Here is an 18,603-nt window from a genome sequence, read left to right as displayed (position 1 = left end):
TTTAAAAGAAAACTTTAAATTGTAGGGGCAACATCTTGTGGCTAAACCTGATACTACAATTTGTTATTGCTAAAAAGAGACTTGGCCAGCAGCCCAGAGGATAAGACTTATCTAACCTTGAGACATCAGCCGAGAGAAGCCCAGCTGTGTTCCTCAGTCAGTGACAAAATCTTTTTTTTTTGCATTCTCTGATTGTGAAGTTCTTAACTTAATACTCTACCAAGAGAATATGGATGAAGACCAGGAACAGATTCTCTCTATGTTGAAAGCAATTCATCAAACTATTCTTACAGCCACTGATGAAATAAGAGGCTACAGAAAAGAACAAGATGTCAGCCCAGATACACGAACTCAAGCTTTGATTACAACTAAAAAAAATCAATTATACAGAAAAGAACAATGAAAGATTATGACAGAAGATTCAACTGATCAACAAATAGTCAATGGAAAATCCAGAAAAAGGATTGATAATATGGAAAAAGGAAAAGACTTTCTACATAAATCAGAAGGAACTTGGGGATCAAGAAGAAGAATAGATTGAAGAGAAGATAAACAGTTCAGGACAACTACATCAACATAGAAAAATAGAGAGATAATTTGTTAGTCCTCTCAAAAAAAAAGGCAACTGGATGGTTTTTTCTAAGTCAAATAATAATAATAATAAGTTGGAAGGGACATTGGAGGTCATCTAGTCCAACCCCCTGCTAAGGCAGGAAACCCTATACCAGACATGTCAAACACAAGGCCCGGGGGCCAGATCCGGCCCGCGAAGTGGTTTCATGTGGCCCGCGAAGCCATCCTGGAAACAGTGAGGGAACGGCCCCCACTGCCTTGGCCCTGGCCCAGAGACCCTCAGATCTGTCCCACTCCTACCCAAGCCCCCATAGGCACCCTTGATGCGAACGATGTACAGCTGGCCACACCCACCCAGTAGGCCATACGCACTTTAGCCATGCCCACCCAGTAGGCCATGCCCACCCAGGCCACACCCACCCGGCCCCCTGAGGGCAACCGCAATGCTGATGCGGCACTCAATGAAATTGAGTTTGACACCCCTGACCTATACCATTTCAGACAAATGGCTGTCCAGTCTCTTCTTAAAAACTTCCAGTGTTGGAGCATTCACCACTTCTGGAGGCAGGTTGTTCCACTGGTTAGTTGTTCTAACTGTCAGGAAGTTTCTCCTTAGTTCTAGGTTGCTTCTCTCCTTGACTAGTTTCCATCCATTGCTTCTTGTCCTGCTTTCAGGTGCTTTGGATAATAGCTTGGCTCCCTCTTCTTTGTGGCAGCCCCTGAGATATTGGAACACTGCTATCATGTCACCCCTCACCCTTCTCTTCATTAAACTACACATACCCAATTCCAGCAACCGTTCCCTATATGTTTTAGCCTCCAGTCCCCCAATCATCTTTGTTGCTCTTCTCTGTACTCTTTCTAGAGTCTCAACATCTTTTTTACATCGTGGTGACCAAAACTGGATGCAGTATTCCAGGTGTGGCCTTACCAAGGCATTGTAAAGTGGTATTAGTACTTCACGTGATTTTGATTCTATTCCTCTGTTAATGCAGCCTAGCACTGTGTTGGCTTTTTTGGCAGCTGCAGCACACTGCTGGCTCATATTTAAGTGATTGTCCACTAGGACTCCGAGATCCCTCTCACAGTTACTACTATCGAGCAAGGTACCACCTATACTATACCTGTGCATTTGATTTTTCCTGCCTAAATGCAGAACCTTAATAGTTTGCAGAATCTATACAACAATACAGGGAGATTTGTTTGATGACTTAAGAGCACCAACATGGAAGACGATTTGGCAAAGAAAGCAAGCCAGAATAAGACTGAAGAAAATTGGAATTTTGACTTGCTCATGAGAATTAAAATAGAATATATTCGAATAGATGTGTATTCTGAATACTAGATACTGTTATGAGATGAGATAAAGAAAACTTGGGTCATTTATAACTTAGAGGTATAAATATTAAAAGTTAAATTTGAACATTTATTTGCTTATAAAGGTTAAATGTAAAGGTAATTAAGATATATATAAGCTAAAAACTAATCGATGAATGTAATATGTTTTATATTATATTTTATGACTAACTAGTTGATGTAAGATGGTGAGAACCCAAATAGATAAGATGTGTATTTTGAAGCTTAGATCTTGTTATACATTGTGATAAAGGGAATTGGGGTTATTTAAAACTTGGAAATTATAAATATCAAATGTTAAATATAAATATTAATGGGAAACCTAAAAATTGGGAAGACTTAACCAGGACATTGATTGTCTAAAATGATTGAATGTTAAAACAACCAGGATATGTATAAATTAAAAAATATTGATAAATGTAAGAAAGCTATTTTTGATTTAATCGATATAATAAGAATTGTATTAATTTAAAGATGAGACAGTAAATACTAAGGGGAAAAGAGAGGAAACATTTAATGCAGGGGTGTCAAACTCAATTTCATTGAGTGCCGCATCAGCATTGCGGTTGCCCTCAGGGGGCCGGGTGGGTGTGGCCTGGGTGGGCATGGCCTACTGGGTGGGCGTGGCTAAAGTGCGTATGGCCTACTGGGTGGGTGTGGCCAGCTGTACATCGTTCGCATCAAGGGTGCCTATGGGGGCTTGGGCAGGAGTGGGACAGATCTGAGGGTCTCTGGGCCAGGGCCAAGGCAGTGGGGGCCGTTCCCTCACTGTTTCCAGGATGGCTTCGCGGGCCACATGAAACCACTTCGCGGGCCGGATCTGGCCCCCGGGCCTTGTGTTTGACATGTCTGATTTAATGTAATAGTTTGAGATCTGTACTAAAGATATTTGTATGTTATTGAATTATTGACCAACTCAGCTGCCACATTGCTTTTCCAATATTCAAATGTAAAACTAGAAAACCAATATTTTTTTTAAAAAAAAAACATTTTGTTGGATAGCATGAACTTCAAGGTATCTTCTAACTTCCCCCTCTAAATGGGATAGTCCAGCTCAGTGTTTTTCAAAGTTGGCAATTTTAAGATGTATCAGCTTCTGGGAATTGACAAGAAAAAACTACAGGTCTAGCTTTTTCCTTCATTCGGTAACTATATTTGGTGAATATATATATATATATATATATATATATATATATATATATATATATATATATATATATATATATATATATATATATACAGGTTTCTTTTCCTTTCTATAAACAGGGAGTTTACAAAGCAAATGAAAGGTGTGGCAATTCAGTTCCCATTTATCACCAACGTGCCTCGCACTCAGTGCACCGATTTTACTCACCAAGTCAAAGTTACCTCCACATTGAGCCTCTGCCAAAAACATTGAGCTGTGGTGACACAGAGCAGATTCGAGTGCATTTTATCTTGGATCCAAATGCGGTGAAGGAGGAAATTACCTTTTATTATTTGGTGAGTTGGAAAAGAAACATATTCTTTTTTCTGGAGACAGGATATACTTTAGGGGTATATAACATGAATGTAGATTGAGGAAGATTCAGTCTTAGGTAGAATAGTAACAGATTTCTGGTTTCATCAGTGGCATAAACCATAACTGGAAACCTTTTGGAAACTGGAGATTGCTCTTATACCAATTTTAGGAAGCCATGGGCCCCAGTGAGTAGAATATCATTATGGCATTATGCTCCAGATCTTTAGCTTCTTCCCTTGTGATTTTAGAGTGAATTTCCGAGAGACAATTGCTTTTTTTAAAAAAATAAGTTCAAGGACTGTTTGTCTCACACGACTTTTGATGAGTTTCTTGCTGCTAAATGACTGGAAAACCTGGTGCCTGATTTCAGGGGGTATTGAAAGTATCTTAATCAAGGGTGTCCACAGAAAGCGGTAAAAAAAAGATAGGATGGTGGCTGCCACCTTGCCGCTTTTTGACCTGCATTGCAAGGATTGCTCTTTTCTTTCCAGGTGATGGCAAAGGGAGACATCATACGATCAGGGACACACACACAGCCGATGCAGGGAAAAGGTAAATGCTTCCCCACCCCCCAGCTTGCATTCCCCTCCATACTTGGCAAAAAGCTTCCTGGGAATGTCCACCCTTCCCATTTCAAGTGCTGGGCTTGAGGTGTGTCTATGTACGGGGACTCCAGTTCTCCCTTGCTGAATACTGGGTGCCCCTTACTCATCTCCAAGTCTCTCTTTCCCCCCCTTGCAATTGGTTGCTATATTCTATTTCATAGGAACATGGGTACATACAGCCAGCCTTGCCCGTGAGCAAACGAAAGGATGGTCTCAAGCAGTAGGAATGGGGGGGGGGGGGGAGAAGAAACAGGCCATTTCTCCCAAATCTCTGTATCTGCTTCCTTCATCCTGAGTTTTTGTTGGGCATCGCCCTGTGCAACAGTGACATCTTTTGCAATTAGTCGGCTGCCCAGTTGCCTACTACCATTTCTGTTAGGACTGGACCTTCTTGGAGAGCCACAGAGAGGCTCAGGGGTTCAGCCTCTCGGAGCTGCAGCCTGGTATGCCAGGTGTGGTTTTGCTTTTTAAGATAACAAATACATTTAAGGTAGAAGGATGAAAAAGGGAAGAGGGTGGAGTTCCCAACTGCCCAGCATGCAAAAGGATCCAAGTTCAACCTTTAATAGTTCCTCTCCAGGAGGCAAAACCCTGGAGAGGCAGTAAGAGTACTGACTCATGGATCCAAGACAGCATCTTTGGTTTCTAGGGTGCCAAAGGGCATGTGCCACGGGAGCTGTTTTATGTTTGTTGCCCTCCTGTGCAGTGGGAGATGTTACCACCAGTGGCAGTGGGACAGCCACCTGCTGATTCACGGATAAGGCAAGCCCATGCAACTGTGTAGGAGAAGAGAGCTGCTTAGGTTCTTCAGCTCCTGATTTTTCAATGATCCACTTCTGTCCCACATTCAGAACGGAGGAATAGACTAGAATAACAGAGTTAGAAGGGACCTTAGAGGTCATCTAGTCCAACCTGCTCAGGCAGGAAACCCTATACCATTTCAGAAAAATAGTTGTCTGGTCTCTTCTTAAAAACCTCCTGTAATGGAGCACCAACAACTTCTGAAGGCAAATTGTTCTACTGATTAATTGTTCTAACTGTCATGGAATTTCTCCTTAGTTCTAGGTTGCTTCTTTCCTTGATTAGTTTCCATTGCTTCTTATTTATTTATTTATTTATTTATTTATTTATTTATTTATTTATTTATTTATTTATTAAATTTTTATACCGCCCTTCTCCCGAAGGACTCAGGGCAATAAATATAAATAAATAAATATAAAAACGAATTACAAAAGTTAAAAAAACAATTAGATATTGTGCCCGATATAAACAGTAATTAAAAACCATGTTAAAACCCTGACCCTAATCCATCAAACCAGGCCGGATTGCTCAAATAAATAAGTTTTTAGATCCCGCCGGAAGGAGCGAAGGTCGGGGGCCACCCTGAGCTCGACCAGCAAGCGGTTCCACAGGTCCTGCCCTCAGGTGCTTTGCAGAATAGCTCTTCTTTGTGGCACTCCCTGAGATATTGGAACATTGCTTTCATGTCATCCCTAGTTCTTCTTTTCATTAAAGCAGACATACACAATTCCAGCAGCCGTTCTTCATATGTTTTAGCCTCCAGTTCCCTGATCACCTTTGTTGCTCTTCTCTGCACTCTTTATAGAGTCTCAACATCATTTTTTTAACCTCATGTTGACCAAAACTGGATGCAGCATTCCAAGTGTGGCCTTACCAAAGTGTTATAAAGTGGGATTAACACTTCGCGTGATCTTGATTCTATCCCTCTGTTCATGCAGCCTAGAACTTTCTCAGCCTGTTGTTGGAGTTTGATGTATTCCAAATGGAACTCATTCCTTCTAACTTTCCTCTTTTCAATCTCTCTCTCTCTCTTTTCTCCACCTGGGTTTTTCATGCTTTAGAACCCAAAGGGGACTTCCTTTTGAATCTCTCGGTGGATGTCGACACGGCTCCCGTGACCCGCTTGCTCCTCTACACCATTTTGCCCAGCGGAGAACTTGTTGCTCACTCCAGAGACTTTACTGTGGAAAAGTGCTTCTCCAACAAGGTAAGTGGAGAAACAAAATGTCAGCTTTTAACCTAGTTTTAGAAATAGCATACTGATCATGTGGTTCATGTCAGATGAGTTCCCCTTCTGACCTGGACTGAACCCACAGAAAAGACAGCACAGATTTACAGCATTACAGAATAACAAGGGACCTTGGAACAGGTGATTGATTTAGAAGACCTCCAACTTGAATAGCCATTTGCTAGGCATATGTTTGAAAAATGTGTACATTGGACAAGTCATGCGGAAGAGAAATAAGAAAAGAAGAAAATTGCAGATGCAATAGACTATTTAGTTAAACTGATAATTTTAGGGAAAGTTGAAACTTTGAAACCAAACAGGAGGACCAGATAACCACCTCTCATACCTTTATCTGCACTATATTCTTTAAAAAATTATTCTCCCTAAGCTCTTTATCTGCACTATTTAAAGTCCACTGTCACTATAGCTGTCCATCTTCCTTTTCTTTATCTTCTTTATCTCCCTGACCTTCGCTCCTTCCCACATGGTCTGAAGACCCATCTATTTGAACAAGCCGGCCTGGCCTGATGGGGGATATGTTGGGGTTTTAATGGGGATTTTTATATTGTTATTGATTGTTTTAGCTGGGCTACTATTTAATTCTTTTTAATTTTTGTATTCTGTATTTTTTATATGTGCCCTGTTCACCGCCCTGAGTTCTTCGGGAGAAGGGCGGTATACAAATATAATAAAATCAAAATCAACATCAATTCTTTTATTCCCCCCCCCATTTCTCTTTTGTCACTTTCTAGGGCTGTATGTTTTTCTCAGAACTCGATTTTCTTTTTTTTTAATTTTCTATTTCTGTTTGTGTCAAAACCCTGACTTTTTCTTCCCCTTTTCTGCTGGTGGATCCTGGCTGGGCTTTATCCTCTTCTTCTTTTTCCCTATTTTGTCTCTGTCTGAGAAAAACAACTTGAAGAATTTTTCCCTCATGCAGCTCTGAGGGAAGGAAATAAATAAATCTCCCTCCCAGTTTTCTCACCGGGCGCTTCTTTTCCTGTTGCCGTTTCCCCACAGAGCTATCTATATTTTTATTTTTATTTTTATTTTTATTTTATTATTTATTTTTACTCCAGAGTTTGGCTGTTTATTCTGCCTCTGCCTCCCCAAGAATGGTAATAGCAGCCATTTTGTCTTCTCTCTTCTTTGTCTCTTATCTACTGGGTTGTCATGAGGATTGGGCCAGCAGCCATTTTGTCTTCCCTTTGTCTCTTATCCACTAATGCTTATTTGATTGGCAGCTGGATTGTCATGACAACGGGGTCCAGCAGCCATTTTGTCTTCCCTTGTCCTCTCTTTTGACTCTTTCCTAACAATACTTATTGGGACCCTCTCAATTCCTGGCAAATAGATGAGGAAGAAATGGAGATAGTGACAGATTTTATTTTCTTGGGCTCCAAGATCACTGCAGATGGGGACTGTAGCCAAGAAATTAAAAGATGCATGCTCCTGGGGAGAAAAGCTATGGCAAATCTAGACAGCGCACTAAAAAGCAGAGACATCACCCTGTCAACAAAAGTGTGTATAGTCAAGGCTATGGTCTTCCCAGTTGAAATGTATGGCTGTGAAAGTTGGACCATAAGAAAGGCTGAGCACCAAAAAATTGAGGCCTTTGAACTATGGTGCTGGAGAAGACTCCTGCAAGTCCCTTGGACTGCAAGGCAATCAAACTGGTCAGTCCTAGAGGAGATCAACCCTGACTGCTCTTTAGAAGGCCAGATCCTGAAGCTAAAACTCAAATACTTTGGCCACCTAATGAGAAGGAAGGACTCACTGGAGAAAAGCCTAATGCTGGGAAAGATTTAGGGCAAGAGAAGAAGGGGACAACAGAGAATGAGGTGGCTGGATGGAATCACTGAAGCAGGAGGTGTGAGCCTAAATGGACTCCAGAAGATGGTAGAGGACAGGAAGGCCTGGGTCATATACAACTTCGCAACTAACAACAACAATCATGATGACAGGGGCATCATGAGCAGCTGGGTTATCATGACAATGGGGGCCAGCAGCCATTTTGTCTACCCTCCCCTTTGTCTCTTACCCAACAATGCGTAATTGATTGGCAGCTGGATTGTCCTGAGGAGGGAGGGAGGGCAGCAGCCATTTTGTCTTCCCGTTGTCTCTTACCCACCAATGGTTACTTGATTGGCAGCTGGGTTGTCACGACGACGGGGGCTGGCAGGCATTTTGTCTTCCTTCCCCTTTGTCTCTTACCCAACAATGCTTATTGGGTAATCATGACAATGGGGGCTTCATGGGCAGCTGGGTTGTCATGACGATGGGGGCGGGACAAGAAGCTTTGAATCTGCCTGCACAGCCTGTCTTTCTGCAGCCTCCAAGAAGGATGACTTGGGGTGGTGGCAGGGTGTGTGTGTCATTTCTTATTGCAGAAGAAATGCCTTTTTTCAAAAACCTGGTTTATGTTTACAGGCCAGACTCTGGTTCTCTGATCAAGAAGGCCTGCCTGGCCAGAAAACCCAACTCCATCTTGCTGCTTCCTCTGGTTCCCTCTGTGCTTTCCATGCTGTTGACCAGAGCATCTTTCTCTTGAAACCTGAAGCCCAGCTCTCCCCTGAGAAGGTGAGTCATATGAAGAAGGTATGAAGTCATACAGTCATACGAAGACATGAAGAAGGATTGCAGGAAGAGGATATGACTAGTCTGGTGAGAAGAAAGACTAGGAGTGACATGATAGCAGTCATCACTGGAGGCTTTCAAGAAGAGATAGGACAAACATTTGCCTGGAACGGTATAGAAACACCTGCTTGAGCATGGGGATGGACTAGAAGACCTCCAAAGTCCTTTCCAGCTCTATTCTGATTGATTAATTGATTGAGACCCAGCTGTATTTGAATTAACAGAATTAACAGAATAACTGAGTTGAGAGGGACCTAACAATTTTCTCCAGCTTAGTGCTGCTCATACCTTCAAGTAACTATAGTGTTCATTCTTTAGATCTCCTTAAAACTCCCACCCGCCCCAAATACAGTAGTTGTCAACTTACAGCCCTTTGTTTACCAATAGCACTTTGACTTATATACCGCTTCATAGTGCTTTTACAGCCCTCTCTAAGTGGTTTACAGAGTCAGCCTATTGCCCCCAACAATCTGGGTCCTCATTTTCCTGACCTTGGAAGGGCGGATGCTGAGTCAACCTTGAGGCGGTCAGGGTCGAACTCCTGGAGTGAGTAGTAAGTTAGCCTACAATGTTGCATTGTAACCTCTGCACTGCCACGGCTCAGGTTTAGTGACTGTTGGAAGTTACAACAGCACTGGAAAAAAAGCAACTCATGACCATTATTCACATTTATGACCACTGTAGCATTCTCATTGTCTTGTGATCAAAATTTGGGCACTTGGCAACTGATTCATATTTATGATGGTTGCGCAGTGTCCCAGGGTCACATGGTCACTTTTTGCTACCTTCTGACAAGCAAAGTTAAGGGGGAAGCCAGATTTACTTCACTGTGTTATTAACTTAGCAGCTGCAGCGATTCCCTTAACAACTGTGGCAAGAAAGGTCGTAAAAAGGGGACAAAACTCACCTAACAACTGTCTTTTATTATTATTATTATTGAAAAGTTTTATAACAATTACAAAATTATCCGCTCCCCAAAATCCAAAAAGCTTTTATATTTCTACAAGTCCACCAAATATGAAAATAAGTAGCATCCAAACTACCACATCTCCAACATTTGGGCTGTAAGTTGGGATACATACAAGACAACTTTTTAGGATCCAGATGCCATCTATAAAACATTTTATAAAAATTTTCTCTTAAATTTTGGGCCTGGTTAACCTAACAACTGTCTTGTTTAGCAGCAGAAATTTGGTGCTCAACTGTGGTCATGAGTCAAGGACCACTTGTCAAATTGTAAGTGTAGGGAAATGTTATTGGAAAATGGTTGGGTATTCCTTCTTATTGAGCACAGAAATAGAAAGATTCCCCTCCTCTGTTGTTGGACAAACAGGATCAGGGGCCCACATCAGATGGACAGCTTTTCTGAATTGCAATGTCTCTCTTTTCAGATCTATAACTTGCTCCTAGTCTCTTCATATGGCAGACACTTTGTGGAAGAATGGGATACAAGGCCGTGCATAAAAATGGAAAATATCGAACTGGATGGTATCCGTTATCACCCTCTTTCTTTTTCTCACGGGGAAGCTGATGTTTTCAAAATTCTTAAGGTGAGTGTCTATGCTGCTTCTGGCAGGTGAAATTTCCCTTGTTCTACTGGGCAGAGATGGGTCAATGCTGCCTTGCTGAGATTTAGAAAATCTGTGGACACAAGCCCTTCACTCAGTTTTCTAATTTGAATAGTGACTGGCCAGCAATTGATAAGAACTAGAATTCTTCATTGGCAAAGTGTGATTGGACACACAAGGAATTTGTCTCCTGTGCATAACCCTTCAGTGTACATACCAGCAACAAGTGATAAACCATGATTATAATCATAAAATACATTCAACATAGGTCCTAAGATACAACACTGAGTGATGGTCATAGGATACTAAACAAGCAATCAGCATAAATCAGACTAGGATACTAAATAAAACAAAATAAATTGAATATAAATTGTAAAGATACGAGCAACACAGTTATAGTCATGAGAAGATAAGGAATAGGTAATAGGTAGACCAGAGGTCCCCAACCTTTTGAGCACCAGGGACCGGAGAGAGACGTTTTTCTGCAGACCAGAGGGGGCATGGTTTTGTGTACTGCCTGCATCCCGGAGATGGGGCTTTCCTTGTTTGCGTGGACCAGTTTCTGGTTTACTGCAGGCTGGTGCTGGTCCATGGACTGGGGGTTGGGGACCCCTGAGGTAGAGGATTTGGTGAACTGGTGTAAGAAAAACAGCCCAATTTTAAGCATTGGGAAAACTAAAGAAATAATTGTCAATTTCAGAAAAGGCAGGCACAGCCACACTCCTCTCTGTATTAATGATTCACCTGTAGAGATGGTTAGCAGTATCAAATTTCTGGATGTGCAGCTAATGAGTAGGCTGGCTTGGTCTCTCAACAGCGAGACACTGGTGAAGTGGGTACAGCAGCGCCTGCATTTTCTGTGCTGCATGAGAAAAGCACATCTTCCTTCCCCTGTCCTTACCACTTTCTATAGAGGGATGATAAAAAAGCATCCTGTCGCATTGCATGACAGTCTGTATAATGTCGTGGGCTCTTGAGTGCAGGAAGGAAGACACGAGGCTGAGTACAAGGTGACACATACTTTATTCTTTCTAAAACTGTACTGGAACTAGGGCCGCAATCGGCCACAATATATAGTCTAGCCCCTAGGCGGCAGCCAATAGGTTTGAACCCACTCTTGCCACCAGGGGCTAACCAATTGTAAAACCAGAGACGGCTTGTCTGGGTTGCTGGAGAGCCATTAGCTGTTTTGGCAACGCATGTGGTATAACATCACAAGCCCAATAAATAACACCCCTCCCCTCTTAGATCAGACTATTATACCCTTAATAATCTTAACAGCAGTCAAGACTTCTTAATCAACTCCAAACAACTGTATTGATAATAATAAAATAATAATAATAAAATATTAAATCATAAATTCACTGAGGCTACAATGAGATTAAACAACATCTGAACAGGCTTGCCAATGCAGTAATGGCTACAATGAGATTAAACAACGTCTCATGAACAGGCTTACATTACAGTAATGGCAGTTCCACAATGCACAAGTTTCTGTAGTTAGTGGTACAAGTTTCACAACACTATACATCACTTTATTTTACAATGTAGACTGAGACATATGCAGGAGGCTTGTGTGGCCTAGAGGAACATCTTGGAGTTCCCATCAATTTGTGGTCTACCAGCTTACCCAGTGGGCTGGGTAGACCCATGTCCCTTTGTGCTCCAGTGTCAAGGGGAATTGAAACGCTCTGGCTGGCCTCACCAGGTTGGCCCACCCCAGAGTCAGTCTGTTTTGCAGAGTATGCACAGCAGTTGCTGAGGTTTGGCTGGCTCGCTTGGTCAGGGGTTCCACGTTGAACTTCCGTGCTTCCCGGTTCTTCCTCAGTCTCCATCTCTGCTGAGAATGGGAAACCCTGGTGGTTCCAGTGGGGGATGTCTTGGCTGCAAGTTTGAGGATCTTGGGAGGGACGTATGCCGCAGTCCTCACTTAGTGACCATTCTGGAAACCTTTTCCTGAGTTGGTCAATGTGTCTTCTGACCAATCGCCCTCCCTCCAACCCCACTTCATAAGATAGGGGTCTGGATGCCTTGGTTATTTGACCAGGAACCCATAAATTCCCTTGACAATAGTTCCTGGCTTGAGTGCCTCCTTTGCTGTCCTCACCATGCATTCGGCTTGTCCATTAAAAGATGGATGAAATGGTGCAGATGTTGTATGTCTGATGAGATTAGCTCTAAGGAAAGCCTGAAATTCAGCAGCAGTGAATTGGGCCCCATTATCAGAAACCAAAACATCAGGCAACCCATTTGTTGCAAAGAGTTTTCTCAGCACCTGGATGGTCCTAACAGTAGACATGTTAGGAACTGGAATTACTTCCAGCCATTTTGAGTGGCTATCCACTACTATCAGGAAAAGCTGCCCCTGAAAAGGCCCAGCGTAGTGTATATGAATCCTAGACCACGGAGTGTGCATTTCCTCCCATCTGTGAACTGGGGCCTGAGGCATTTCAGGCCTAGATTGCTGGCATGTATAACATCCACGGACTTGACCCTCAATAGCCTTATTAAGGCCAGACCACCAAAGATAGCTTCTAGCTAAAGCTTTCATTCTGACAATGCCTGGATGGCCTTCATGTAAGGAGTGTAAGACCCTGTCCTTTAGGGAAGTGGGAATTATGACTCTGTTCCCCCATAAAATGCACCCTTTATGTGCAGACAATTCATGCCTCCTGACAAAATAACTTTGAAATTCAAAACCTGGACTTTTTTCCAACCAGCCCGTGTATACCCATGACAACACTCTACTTAGAATTTTATCTGTGGCAGTTTCAGCAGCAATATCCCCTGCATGGAGGGGAAACTCAGGTATGTCCTGTATGGACAATATTCTAGCAGCAGGAGCTGGATCAGGATCCATTAGTGGCAGTGGTAGTCTGCTGAGGCCATTAGCATGGCCCATTTCTTTACCAGGTTTGTGAATCAATTTAAATGTATGCATATAGAAAAATAGACCATCTCAGCATTCTTGGTAAAAGTATGTGGGGGGTTTGTTTGTCTGTTGTGAAAAGTCCCAACAGAGGTTTGTAGTCTGTAAAGACTGTGAAGTCCTTGCCATATAAATAGTCATGGATTTTTTTTATTCCAGCAACAATGGCTAGGGCCTCTTTGTCAATCTGAGCATAGTTGCGCTCGGCAGAGGACAATGTCCTTGAGTAAAATGCTATAGGAACCTGTGTTCCATTCCTTTCTATGTAACTTATAAGTACCCCCAACCCAAAGGGAGATGCATCACATGCAAGACAGTGGACTTTTCTGACAAAAGTGCTTTTAAGTCCTGGAAACTTTTTTTATGTAAATTAGTCCATTTCCATGGAGCTTTCTTATCTAGAAGCATGTGGAGGGGCTCTGCTAGTGCAGCCTTATGAGGTAGAAAAGTGTGATAGAAGTCCAGCTACACACATGGTATAACACCACAAGCCCAATACATAACTCTCTGGTTTGGAAGCATCACTGCTTCAAACAGGAAGGCAGTGCACAGAGTGGTGAGGATGGCAGAAAAGATTATTGGCAGTTCACCTCCTTCTATCCAGGACATAGCATATAAGTGGTGCTTGAGCAGGGTCCGCAGATTGTCTGGGACACTACACGGTGATTAATATTTATATGTAAGGGTGTAGGTATATACGTATGTTATATATAGCATGTTTATATGTGTATTGTGTATGTGTACATTTTTGAGAGCAGGCAACAGAATTTCATTTTTAATTATGCCAGTGTGGCCACAGTAAAAAATGACAATAAAGGATATCTACAGTTTCTATCTATCTATCTATCTATCTATCTATCTATCTATCTATCTATCTATCTATCTATCTATCTATCTATCCATCCATCCATCCATCCATCCATCCATCTAACTATCTAATAGGAAGGATGAGAAGGATAATAATAATAATAATAATAATAATAATAATAATAATAATAATAATAATAATAATAATAATAATAGTAATAATAATACCCTACTAGGTAGTTTGACAGTGTTGTGGGAATTTATGTTCAGGATATGAAAGGTCTTTAGATATTTTCATAGCCCTCTTTCTGGCTCATGCAGGTCCTCAGTGGAAGGCAGGCTGGTAGCAGACTGGCAACTAAACTGCTTAGCTGATGTTAAAAAGTGAAGAAAGTTTAGACTTGCTTAATAGGAGGATAGGAAACCTTCAGGAGATTCAGGATTATAATTTAGGTTGAAAAATTTACCTTGATGCAAATGATGGCAAACTCCTTCCATACTGCTCCCCAAATCACTCGATGGATGTCTCCCCAAAAAACCCACCAAGAATTGAATTTGACTTGAGTCCTTACCTTTGATTGGTTAGGTAACAGCATCAGGAGACCACCAGGAAATCCCAGGGTTATAGGCTAGTTGATTTACAGTGGTAAATGATTTCCAGGCAGTTGCTGTAAACGACACAAGACATGAGTTCAGCTGTAAGAATATTGGAATTTTACCCCTAGCATTCACCTTGGACTTTAAAAAAAATCATTTGGGTCTGTTCATACTTTTTCAAATGTTTCACTGTGACTTCTTCATTTCCTTTGACAGGACTTGGGTTTAAAAGTTTTTACTAGCACTAAAATGCGCAAGCCGAATATATGTTGGGATTCCCCGTCTTTCTCACGGTTCTCTGGTAAGCATTTGATCTGCTGAGGACTGAAACAATAGGATAAGTGCTCTGGAAATACAGTTAGTCCTCAACCTAAGGCCACAATTGACCCCATAAATTTCTGTTGTTAAGTGAAATATTTGTTAGATGAGTTTTGCCCCATTTTATGAACTTTCTTGCCACAGCTATTAAGTGAACCACTGCAGTTGATGTTAGTAACATGGTTGTCAAGTGACTCTGGCTTGCCCATTGATTTTGCTCGTCAAAAGGTTGCAAAAGGGGACCATGTGACCTTGGGACACAGCAACGACCATAAGTATGAATCAGTTGCCAAGCATCGGGATTATGATCACATGATCATGGAGATGCTACAAGGGTTGTAATTGTGAAAAACAATCATAAGGAAACCTGTAAATGTAGTAGCAGTGGTAAATACAGGTACTCCTTGACTTACGACCGTGGTGGCACAGTGGTTAGAGTGCAGTACTCCAGGCTACTTCAGCTAACTGCCAACTGCCAGAAGTTTGGCAGTTCTCACTGGCTCAAGGTTGATTCAGCCTTCCATCCTTCCAAGGTCGGTAAAATGAGGACCCAAATTGTTGGGGGCCATAGGCTGATTCTACTGTAAAGCTATGTGAAATGGCATATAAGTCTAAGTGTTATTGCTATTGCTATTGACTCAGCCTTCCATCCTTCCAAGGTTGGTAAACTGAGGACCCAGATTGTTGGGGCAATAGGCTGACTCTGTAAACCGCTTACAGAGGGCTGTAAAGTGGTTTATAAGTCTAAGTACTATTGCTATTGCTACGACCACAATTGAAACCCAATTTTCCCACTGCTAAGCAAAACAGCTGTTAACTGAGTTTTGCCCCATTTTACCACCTTATTTGCCGCAGTTATTAAGTGAATCACTGCAGTTGTCGTGTGAGTAACACAATTGTAAAGTCAGTCTGGCTTCCCGATTGACTTGGCTTGTCCAAAGTTTGCAAAAAGTGATCACATGACCCTGGTACACCGCAACCCTCTTTAATATAGGCCAGTTGCCCAGTGCCCAAATTTTAATCCCGTGACCATGCTGCAACAGTTTTAAGTGCGAAAAACGGTTGTACGTTTTTTCAGTGCTGTTGTAACCTCAAATGGTCACTAAATGAAAGGTTGTAAGACGAGGGCCACCTGTAATTGTTGTTGTGATTGTTTATCACCACTATCCCAAACTGATAAAAAAGTATAAACCATCATCAATATCAACTCCAGTTCTGAACAGAATTGCAATTAGCTCTTAAAGACCCCTCAGAAAATTGTTTTCACAACTGTTACAAAAAGTCATTGGGATATTGTTGTTGATATGATGAGTCTGAGCCTATGCAGCTTGAATAATGGATAGATCCTTCACTGGGTAGGGGTTGGATTGGAAGATTTCTATGGTCCCTTCCAACATTGAAATAACTCATGTTCTGAGCAGCACTGAATGCTCAGAAGTTTCTTTCTGTAAATTTAAGAGGCATTAGCAATAGCATTTAGCAATAGCACTTACATATCACTCCGTTGTGCTTTATCGCACTCTCTGAGCAATTTACAATGTCAGCATGTTTCCTCCAACAATCTGGGTCCTCTTTTTACCAACCTCGGAAGGATGGAAGGAAGAGTCATCCCTGAACCTGTCAAGATCGAACTTTAGACTGTGGGCAGAGTTAGCTTGTAATACTGCATTCTAACCACTGTGCCCCCAAGGCTCTTGTTTCCAAAGAACAACAAACAACTGTGTGTTGGATGAAACCAACTACTACTGTTGCCCATATTTTTCATATTGGACAATCAGAGTGGTGGGAGCTTGGAAGCAGGAGATGGAAACCCACTCTTCTCCCACCAGTGAGCATTTGGCGTTAATGTTTCTCCCAAACCAGAGGTAGCATGGAATCTTCAAGACTGATGACCCTCATTGGCCTGAACCTCTGTGAATTTATCTAATCTTCTTTAAAGCCACTCAAGTTTGTGGTCACTGCCAGGTCTTGTGAAAACACAGTTCCCCAGCTTAATTGCGTGCTAGGTGAAGAAGTGCATTCTTGGAAGGGACCTTGGAGGTCTTCTAGTCCATTTCAGAAAAATAGTTGTCCAATCTCTTCTTAAAAATGTTCACTGTTGGAGCTCTCACAACTTCTGGAGGCAGGTTGTTCTGCTGATTAATTGTTCTCATTGTCAAGAAACTATTTCTAGGTTGCTTCTCTCCTCGATTAGTTTCCATCTACTGTTTCAGGGGCTTTGGGGAATAGGTTGACCCCTTCTCATCTTTGGGGCAGCCCCTTACATATTGGAACATTGCTACCCGTGTTTTCTCAAAAATAAGACCGGATTTTTTATATATACATATACAATATATTTGCCTCAAAAAGAGGCACTAGGTCTTATTTTTAGGGTAAGTCTTACTCACCTCCAGCACCGACAGCCCTGCCCAGCAGGTCCACTTCTTCTGGGGCCGAAGGAGCAGATTCGTTCTGCAGCTGCATTCCAGTCTGTATTTTGCAGTCAGGCTTTTCTGTAAGGCCTATGCAGCCAAGTACCAAGCTATGGATCCAATCCATAACTCGGCCATATAGGTCTTGCAGAACCGAGCTATGGATTGAATCCATACCTTGGTTCTTGGCTGCAGAGGCCTTACAGAAAAGCCTCTGACTGAGAAATGAGGCCTGGATGCAGAAGAAGTCGGCCAGTGAGGAGAGGCCTGGCTGCAAGGTAAATGAGTGCAGAGCACGTGGGGCAGATCCACACCCCTATCCCTGCCCTAGTTTGATTTTTAGGTGTGTGCCTTACCCCAAAACTAGGGTTTATTTTTTGGGTAGGGCTTACATTAGGTCCACCCCCCAAAATCAAGCTAGGACTTATTTTCTGGGTAGGCCTTACTTTTGAGAAAACACGCAGTGGTGGAATTCAAATACTTGAACAACTGGTTCTCTTATTCGATGCAGGCCTGGGCCTCCGAGGCCTTGAACAGACTTCCTCTTCCAGGCCTCCGAGGCTTAGACTGGACTTCTGGAAGCCAGCCACTTCTCCGAGCGCAGCAAAATTTAGCTACTGGTTCTCCTGAACCGGTGCAAACCGGTTGAATCCCACCACTGGAAACACGGTATCATGTCACCCCCTAGTCCTTCTTTTCAAAAGAAGCAGTTCTCTAGCATGAATTTGTAGAACTCATCTCCAGGAAAGATGGGGTGATGGACACTCATTTGTATGGTTTTCAAGGAGAAAGCAATGAGTTCCTGCAGATCAGGTCTACAGAGGCTATTGACAAATAAGATAGAATGCATGTAAATTCTCTCATATTCTTTCCCTCTAGGATTTGGCCCTCTATCATTTTCACGTGCCCCGGGACTAATGGGTGCTTCACTTTCTTTCCGCCAAAATGGTTTTCCCAGTAGGACGGCCACTGTTGCTGAAATGACGCCTGTTGAGACTATCAGATTGGAGTTCCCTGAAACCTGGCTATGGGATTTGGTGATAATAGAGTAAGTGATTGTTTGGAACATGGCTCAATATCCCAAAGCAAACAAACTCACTTGGAATTCCAGTAACAAAGTTTTTATTTAAAAAGAAGCGTTTTGCAAAGGCTTGGTGAGCTGAAACCCACACAGGAGTTCAGTTACACCTTAAACAGCTGTTTGACACATTTTTATATCCTGCTCCTGATGCAGTTCCCCCCCCTATCATACTCAATGCCCCTTCCCTAATC

General features: G+C 42.3%; 1 protein-coding gene across 1 annotated transcript in view; it reads left to right on the top strand.

Annotated features, from left to right (window-relative positions):
* LOC310634717 (alpha-2-macroglobulin-like) overlaps window positions 1–18,603 on the top strand; it is a gene marked incomplete at its 5' end in the record, with an annotated part of 88,928 nt that overhangs the window by 36,476 nt on the left and 33,849 nt on the right. The window contains 7 exons of the mRNA XM_083353251.1: window positions 3,196–3,411; window positions 3,922–3,982; window positions 5,898–6,043; window positions 8,495–8,644; window positions 10,093–10,251; window positions 14,819–14,903; window positions 18,211–18,379. Of these exons, the coding sequence (XP_083209377.1) occupies window positions 3,196–3,411; window positions 3,922–3,982; window positions 5,898–6,043; window positions 8,495–8,644; window positions 10,093–10,251; window positions 14,819–14,903; window positions 18,211–18,379 (986 nt within the window). The remainder of the gene's footprint in view (window positions 1–3,195; window positions 3,412–3,921; window positions 3,983–5,897; window positions 6,044–8,494; window positions 8,645–10,092; window positions 10,252–14,818; window positions 14,904–18,210; window positions 18,380–18,603) is intronic.

This window comes from Vipera ursinii, assembly GCF_947247035.1.
Source record: "Vipera ursinii genome assembly, chromosome: 2".
Taxonomy (NCBI): domain Eukaryota; kingdom Metazoa; phylum Chordata; class Lepidosauria; order Squamata; family Viperidae; genus Vipera; species Vipera ursinii.
Note: the sequence above shows the minus strand (reverse complement) of the source record. Positions and strands in the feature narration are given on the sequence as shown.